The sequence below is a fragment of the Sminthopsis crassicaudata genome, chromosome 5 (assembly GCF_048593235.1).
Source record: "Sminthopsis crassicaudata isolate SCR6 chromosome 5, ASM4859323v1, whole genome shotgun sequence".
NCBI lineage: Eukaryota > Metazoa > Chordata > Mammalia > Dasyuromorphia > Dasyuridae > Sminthopsis > Sminthopsis crassicaudata.
Window position 1 is genome coordinate 98,988,133 of NC_133621.1, and position 9,152 is coordinate 98,997,284.

General features: G+C 41.1%; 1 protein-coding gene across 3 annotated transcripts in view; it reads right to left on the reverse strand.

Moving 5' to 3' along the window:
* Positions 1-6,202, reverse strand: part of CLCN1 (chloride voltage-gated channel 1) — a 32,790-nt gene extending 26,588 nt beyond the window's left edge. For all 3 annotated transcript variants that reach the window (XM_074267668.1, XM_074267666.1, XM_074267667.1), the window contains exon 1: positions 5,925-6,202. In XM_074267668.1, coding sequence (XP_074123769.1) covers positions 5,925-6,104 — 180 coding nt within the window. In that variant the 5' untranslated portion in view covers positions 6,105-6,202. The remainder of the gene's footprint in view (positions 1-5,924) is intronic.
* Positions 6,203-9,152: the final 2,950 nt, after the last annotated feature.

Sequence of the window (9,152 nt, forward strand, 5' to 3'; positions counted from 1 at the left end):
AGTACAGTCACCCTTTGGGCCTCAGATCCGCCCTTCAGAAACCATAGACCATTTCCCGAATGATGCAAATTTCTTTGCCAAAATCTTAGAATAATGGATAGATACCCTTTGACCCAGCATTGCTGTTATTGGGCTTATATCCCAAAGAAATACTAAAGAGCGGAGACATATATGTGCCAAAATGTTTGTGGCAGCTCTTTTTGTTGTAGCTAGAAACTGGAAGATGAATGGATGTCCATCAGTTGGAGAATGGTTGGGTAAATTATGGTATATGAAGGTTATGGAATATTATTGCTCTGTAAGAAATGACCAGCAGGATGAATACAGAGAGGCCTGGAGAGACTCAAATCAACTGATGCTGAGTGAAATGAGCAGAACTAGAAGATCACTATACACTTCAACAACAATACTGTATGAGGATGTATTCTGATGGAAGTGGAAATCTTCAACATAAAGAAGAGCCAACTCACTTCCAGCTGATCAATGATGGACAGAAATAACTACACCCAGAGAAGGAACACTGGGAAGTGAACGTAAATTGTTAGCACTAATATCTGTCTGCCCAGGTTACTTATACCTTCGGAAGCTAATACTTAACGTGCAACAAGAAAATGGGATTTATACACATATATTGTATCTAGGTTTTACTGTAACACATGTAAAATGTATGGGATTGCCTGTCATCGGAGGGAGGGAGTGGAGGGAAGGAGGGGATAATTTGGAAAAATGAATTAAAAAAAAAAAAAAAAAAAGAATGGATAGATAGGATTGAAAATGGGCATTTTGATTTAGTTAATTTTTCCCCCCCCTGAGGCTGGGGTTAAGTGACTTGCCCAGGGTCACACAGATAGAAGTGTTAAGTGTCTGAGGTCACATTTGAACTCAGGTCCTCCTGAATTCAGGGCTGGTGCTCTCTCCACTGCGCCACCTAGCTGCCCCTGATTTAGTTAAATTCAAGAAACAAAATAATGTTTCTTTCGTTGGACCTACAAATCTTTTTTTTTTTTTTTTTTTTTTTAATTTTCAAACTTTTATTTATATTATTTAAGACTGAGTCTCACCAAGGCTAGAAATATAGCCAGGGAACTTTGACCTGTTCCATTTCCAAGAAAGGGTACTTCATTTTTTCTTGGATATGTGGAGGAGGTTGGGGAAAGAAGGAAAGGGAATAAACATATAGTACCTATGTGCCACAGTTGTGCTAAGTGCTTAAAAAAAAAGTCTTATTTGATCCTCCCAACTCTTATAAATAGGTGTGATTATGCCTATTTTACACTTGAAGAAATTGAGGCAGAGTAAGTCACTTGCCCAAAGTCACATAGCCCACAGCTAGTATCTGAAAATAGATTTGAATTCAGAGCTTCCTGACTTCAAGTCCAGCATTCTAGGCACTTAATCACTTAGCATTCTCAATAGGAAATCTGAAGCCTCTAATCCTGGGCGTTACCATTTTAATGCTGAATTTAGGGTGGACCCCGATTAGTTTAGTGTTTGGCAGCTCAGAAGTCCAAAGCTCAAGTTTCTACTAGACTCAACCTCAATTGTAGCACTATGCCTGGCTCTATATTGAATCACTGTTATCATAAAGTGTTAATCATAAAGATCTACTAAAATAATGATGTATATTCAGTTTTTCAGTGAGAGCAAAATGTTTTGGTACTATTAAAGAAATCACACAAAAATTATTTAAAATATTGCTTATTTCTTTTCTGTATACAATGTATGCCAAAATATTGGAACAGCTAAAGCATATGATTTATAAATAAACACATATATGTTGTAGATGAGAGTTATAATTTATTTTATTACCGATGGAATATATAACCAAAATTTCTGCCATTGTCTTAGAGAGCAAAAACTAAATTATTTTGTCTTTGCATCTCTAGGATAGTATCTTGTACATGATAGGTACTTAATATTTGTTGAACTGAGGCAGATGGAGAGAGAGATAGAGCCACCCATAGAAAAAGAAGTTGGAAGTATAGGCTTTTTCCCCTTCTAAAAGCAGGCATCAGAAGTTGGGGATTCCATTCATCCTCCTGTCCATCTTTTATTCTCTACTCTTTTTCCAGCTTTTTTTAAGCCTCTGCCCATTCATTTCTAATTTCTTCTTCTCCACTTATTTCAAGTCTTCTAGCTTCTTTCTTACACCTGTTTTTGTCCCTCCATCATCATCTTTGTCTATCCACTCTGCTTTTGTTATCCATCTCCCAATTTCTTTTTGTTTTGGCAAAAGGCAGGAATAGAACACTGGAGCCAGGAAAACTCATGTTCCTGAGTTCATATCTAGTCTAACATTCACTAGGTGTATGACCTTGGGCAAATCACTTAACTGCCTCAGTTTCCTCATCTGCAAAATGAGCAGGAGGACATGGCAAATCATTCCCTGTATCTTTGCCAAGAAAACCTCAAATAGGATCATGGAGAGTCAGACATGACTGAAATGATTGAACAAGGCAGGAAGCATTGAATGTTAGAGCCTTATTTTGTGATCCAAAATACACGGAACTATGAGTTCTAATATCTATTATATACTTTTACATGTAATTAATTCATAATATTAAAACACCAGCTTCTCCCCAGCTCCTCTCCTAACAGAATCCTTCCATTTTCCCATCTTCCCCATCTTACTATCCTATTCTGCCAGACCATCTTGACTTATAAAATTGTATTACTTTTGTCTGGGTATGTACAGCCCCATTTGTCCAATCAAGGCAGAGAGATAATACATGGGTGCTTCCCTCACTCAAGCTGGCCCCACCCACCCATTTTCCTTCTGTTTCCACTTCATCTTTCCCATCCCTCTTTCTATCCTGAGGAATCAATAACAACACAAGAATAGGCTCCACAGTTGTCTATGCACTTTTCCCCAGAATAAGATGACCAGAGATGGACTGGGGGCTGATGGTGGGGATTTCCATAGCCTAGAAACCCTATGCCCTAAAGATCACACCATCCATCCATCAGATATGATGATGTTTTGGAGAAGGACCAAGGGGTTTTGTATAGGAAACCACCTATCTACCAGCCTAGTGTTAAGCATATATATACATGAAGAGATATAGACCCTGTGACATTCCTTCTGCAACCATTTCTTGAAACCAGGGTGACTTTAGGTCATAGGGTTGGTTCTGGGAGCCTGGGGTAGGAGAGATTAGGTTTCACAATAAAAGCCACTAAGTTTGGAAACTTTAGCTCCAGGCTCCAGACAGAGACCCTTCCTAGGGGCATCCCATTCTCTGCACTGGGGTTAAATTCTAAGGCAGTATCTGTTTCTACTCCTCCACCAGCGGCTAAGCCAGCAAAGCCAAGGCTAGCTGCTTAACTTTCATTGGCCCTGATGCTTCATTTCCCCTGGGTTCCAGGCTGAGGGGGAAGTAGGTGTGTACTAGAGGGAGGGAGAGTTGACATCAGACCCTGGGTGGGAGGAGATTAAAAGAGCTAAATATGTACCCTTTGGCTGGAAGAGGAGAGGAGGGGAGGACAGGGAAAAGGAGAATAAAAACTCCAGCCATATTTTCAAGGCCTTTCAGGATCTCAGGCCACCCTACCTCTTTTCTGGTATGCTTTACTACTTAGCAGCTTGTACTCTCATTCCTGGACAAGTCCATCTCTTCTTTCTGCAATATCATGCTTCCCACCCAGAAGCTATTTCTTTGGGCTATTTCCCTGGCTGAAAGAGCCCCAGTAGAAGTAGAACCATTCTCCATGAAGCTTTCTTTCACATTTCAACCCATAGAATCACAGAATTTCAAAGTCAAAAGGAACCTCAGGATTTTCAGCCACATGGCTGGTAATGGTTGACAATTTAAATAGTTCTTCACTGTGTTTTTATAAAGCATTTTGACATATTTATTCTCCTCCAGGATACAACTGTAGGCCATAAGTAGGGGCAGCTATTTTAGCCAGTTTTACAAATGAGGAAACTAAGGCTCAGAGAAGAGCCTTATACATTTACTAATTAGGTAAAGCCCTGCAGCTTGCCTAGCTGCTCAAAAACGCTTTTAGCCAGTATCACAGTATATCATTTTCTGCCTTGTGGTGTTCCCTAATATTTAAAATAGGCTTTTCTTGTCTCTTCCAAAAATTTTATCTTCTTGGATACAAGGCGGGTTTTCAAACATATTTTTAAGTTCATCAGTATAACAGTAGAATCCATGCCTCTTTGATTATAGTTCTGAGCCTTCCCCGACATTGAGGCAAGTACATCTTTCTAACTAATGACTGTTTCTTTCCTCTCTCCTGAAAGTAAGTTTACCACATCACTGATTATTATGCAGGTGCCCCCACAGAGCTCATGGTCTGGTCTCAAGAGGCCCTGACAAATTTCCATAATCAGTAACTATGGGAGTCCAGTTCCCATAAAACTTGGGACAATGCACCCTCCTTAATTTTCAGTCCTTCCCCAATGCAACAAAATTCCCATGAAATAAAGTAATTTCTCTATTGACTTCCTTTTTTTCTGACATGTTTCCCACATGTCCTTCATTAACATATTTTCTTCCTTATTGAACCCTGTTTCCATTTTTTTCCTTCAATCTCTTTCCTCCTCATTTTTGCCATTTCTTCCTATCTTCCCTTAATCAGTCATATTTCCTTGCAAAATCAGTTTCTTCCAAGAAAATTTATAGCCGAGTTGGTTCCTTCTACCTTTTCTGATTTCCTCCTCCCTATGACTATGTCCATCTTTGCTCTGTCTTCCCTAGGGAAAGTTTCCTCCTAGCCTTTCCCCAACTTGTGTATTATTCTTAATAATTAGCCACGAGTAATGGCTCTCTCTTCTAAATCTCTAAAACACAATATATTTACTTCATATTTCAATACTGTCTTGTATTATCTTTTAATTCATATAGTTTCTCTCAACTAGACTGGAAGCTCCTTATGGATCACATCTTGGTATCTCTCACAGCACCAGATGCAATGCTGTGGATTTTGTTGTTGTTCATTCCTTTAAATCATGTCCAATTCTTTGTAAAACCATTTGGGTTTTTCTGGCAAAGATACTGGATTGTTTTCCCTTTCTTTCTCCAGCTCAGTTGTCAGAGAAGAAGTAAAGCAGGCTGAGGTTAAGTGACTTGCCTAGAGCCACACAACTAGTGTCTGAGGTCAAATTTAAATTCAGAGACAGAAGTATACAACTGATATCTCTCTTTAAATGGGGCAACAATTTGCAACATCATCCTACATTGATTGATGTACCTGAAATACTGCCCTTTAATCAGTTTCCCAACCTTCTCTATTCTTGTGTTTTATTTCTGGGAATGGGGTGTCCATAAGAAGTAACAGTAGTTTCCATAGCTTGCATAGCCATCTGTTTGCATGTCTGTATGTAGGTGTAAGCGAGCATGCCCCCACATGAGTAGGTGTAAGCTCAGCAGCATGACTACTTCTACAGTTCAGAAAGTAGTAGTGTACCTGTGTGTATGCATGGCCCTGTACAATTCAAAATGTTGCTGTAAGAACCTGTATGTGTGCAGGTAAGACAGTGAGAACAGATTGGGAAACAAACACTGATGTATACATGATGGCATAGAGGATTGGGGAGAATTGGAGAGCAGTCACGAGCGTGCAGGTAAAGCTATAACATGCCTATTTTTGCAATGTGCTAGGTAACTCACGTGAACATATGTGCATAATTATAGGCATATCTGTTTCTTTTGGCCTCAGTATAACCATCTCTACTTGTGTGAGACAGGGAGTAAGGCAGTGCTTTTAAAACTAGATCTCCAGTTTTAAGAAATTAATCTCTTTCCACTTTCTGCTATTTCTTCTCCATTCTCCTAGTTCCCCTTAGCCTGTGCCCAGTCTCTTTCCTCTTTGCCCCAAATCTGATCAACTCTCTTTTACCTAGCATCTTTTATCTCTTTTCTTCTCACCTCATCCTCCTCCCAAAAGCCTTCTTTCCCTCCAACCCATTGTCATACCTGTGTAGGATGAATGTTGGCCCGGGGGCCTGTATTCCCCCGAGGTCTGTGCTCATGGATCCCGTTCTCAGAGGGCAGGCCATAGCTGGTGCAGTGCTCAAATGAGACATACTGGTACTGAGGGGCACTACCCCACCAGCTTGATTCTCCCCCTCGCCTCTGTGACCCAGCCCGGTCCATGATCCCAGCCTCGGGCTGGGCCCCGGCCTGACTGGTCCCCTATTCCCCAAGAGTTCCTTGAACCTCACCTCCTACTTGGCCCCAAGGAGTCTAGGGCAACATGCCCACCCTCCTGCTATTTATAGCTACCCCCTGTCACATGACCCCCCACTGCCACATCTGATCTGCTTGGGGTCAAAGCAGGTGTGAGGAGGGGGGAAGGGCCCACAGGGGACTCCCTGAGAAAAGTACCCTTCCCCATCCCACTGCCAAGTGCCTCCTCCAGCTTAACACTAATGAGGACATAGATGTTCCTTCTTTCAGCTCTCCCAGCCAAACATAGCCGTCATAGATCCAGTCTCATCACTGGTCTGTTTCATACCTGAACAGGAATTTTTTACTACGTCCCTGACAAGTGATCATCCAGCTCTGCTTCTTTGAATGCTTCTAGAAATGAGGCACCACCCACACAGACAGTCCTTTGAATTTGGGAACAGATCTTATTGTTAGAAAGTTTTTCCTTCTTTCAAGCAAAAATCTGTCCCTGGATTTGGAGGCCAGGATGAAGTCTTGCTGGGACTTTTGTCTTTCTAATCTATTTCACATCCTTCATTGGGGGAGAAGTAGAGGTGGGTGGGAAAGGATGAATGCTCTGAGGCTCAGTGAATGGAGGCCGTCCAGTCACTTACCTTGGAAAGGAGCTGATGCTGCTCTGCCATTTCTACTTGCTGTCCCATCCCTAGCCCTCTATCTTTCCCGAGGCTTTTTTCCTTTTGCAACATCTTCCATCTTTCCATCCTTGCTGGTCTATCTGAGCTTCTGTCCCTTTGTTCCTCTGTATTTCTACAGTGTCCTTATGTTCAGTAAAAGTTATTACTACTCTGATGCCAGTCCCTTGTCCCTGCCTTTATCTCCTGAGGTGTGGGGTGCCTGTGGGAAATAGAGGGATAATGACCTTGGACTCTGATCTCTCCCACATCCTAGGCTGATTTATGAATGTCACGTTCTTTATTCTATTAGCCAGAGAGTGGGAAGGGCTGTGTTCTCAGAAAGCTTGTGGGATATCTATTAGTTAGAGAAGGAATAGGATATCCTTAGAAATAGGATCGAAATTGGGATATTAGAAGTAGAGATGTAGAGCAGAAGGGGCTCTCAACCTGGGGTATAAGTAGCCTCACAGGGAATGGAAAGCTATAAAAAGGACATTTTATGAAAAGTTAATCTTTATTTCTTGTGTGCATATGCCTTGTAAGATCTAATTTTTAAAATATTTCTTACTAAGAGATACAGGAAGGTTCACTAAAATCCAAAAGAACAGAGATTGAAAAAGGTTAGGAACCTGTGATCCAGGGTGTGATGTGAGAGCTTTGGGGGCTGATGTTTTAGTAAGACATATGTATGTAGGCTTTCTCATGAGAGCTTGACAGAAATGTAAGAAATAATGCAGAAGCAAATTATGCCATGCGCACCATAGCCTATGTTCCCTCCACCTGAGGCATTTTCTCTTATTTCAATTGTTACCTCTCCCACCAATCCTCATACCCCCAAGCTCTATCCCTCAGTTACAAATTATAAATGAACAGGTAGCTCAGACCTCAATATGATAGGAGAGAAAATCATGGTATTAGCATGGACATGGGAAATGTTAGAAAAATAACACGGGTCTGGGGCTGTTTGTATGGGTTTGTCTCAAGGTTCTGGAATGGCAAGAAAGAGAAACCCAAAGGTCTAGTTTTCAGTTTAACTTTAGCCAAGGCTCAGTGAAAGTGTACAGGGTTGGAGGAAGGAGGAGAAAAGAATGCGTCAATAAACATGCATCTGTTTCCACAAAAATATAGTAACCCCCAAATCTCTCTGTAACAAAGGTATATGAAGAAAGGGGAGAAGTGGCCAGGAACATGGTGGTGACTTAAAAGAGGGGTAAGCCATCTTTCAAAGAAGTTTCAAGAAACTGAAGATTCTCATCCTAGGGATTATTAATACTGTTTTTTTCTCTCTCTCTCTGTGTGTGTGTGTGTGTGTGTGTGTGTGTGTGTGTGTGTGTGTGTGTGTGTGTGTGTGTGTATGTATGTGTGTATATAAACAGTTTTGGAAAGTGAAGTGAGTGAAAGAGCCACAAGCTCTATATCAGTTTGGCCAAGATCTGGAAGACAGGATGTTAAGTGAGTTAGGAATTTAAGAATAAGGAGCTTGTGCTGCAGGGATGCTTTATAAAGTTGAATTATCTATTGAAATTAGGTTATTTCTCATAAGCAAAAGAAGTCTAGGAGGAAGGTATACAATGAGAAATGTGAAAAGGAAACCAAGAAGTGGACTGTGTGTGCTTTTGTATTGAAGGCTAGAGGAAAGCCTGAGACTCACAAGGAGGGAGGTATGGGATTTTCTGAGCCAATATTTGGATATTGGGGGAGGGAGGAGATGGTAAAGACAAGGAGCTGATCTGGAAACCTGCTCCTCATGGCAAAGGATTTAGGGATACCTTTCTTATCAATGATACCTCTTCTTTCTGATATCCTAAGATTGGTTCTGGGGTGAAGGAAGTACCTCCCTCTTTTTCTCATCAGCACACTTTCCTTTACTTTTACCTCTGCCTCTTCTACTTCTTACTCACTAAGCTCTAAATAAGGGATGGGAGGAAGAGGAGGAGAGCTCCCAACTTAGGGAGAGAAATAATTGTAGAAGAGATGAAGGTGAAGATGGTCAAGGAAATTGTGAAATTTAACCTCTAACACCCTTAAAGAGGTTGGGGGAAAAGACAAAGAATCCTTAGTTCAGAGACAGAAAGTACTTCATCTCTTGTGTCACACATTACTAAAAAACAGCCTCACTCTAAAAATCCCTTTCCCCACTTCAGTCTCATTGGACACCCTCTTTTCATCTTCGCACTTACTTCCCTCCTCACCTGCTGATACCTCAAGCTATCTTGGAGTTTTTTCAACTTCTTCAAGTTCTTAAATCCCCTTTAAGACATTCTTCTTACTCACAGAATCCCACCCTCACCATGGAAACTCTGTAAAAAAAGGAATATGAAGAGGAATTCCTTTCCATAACATTGCCAACAAGTAGCTT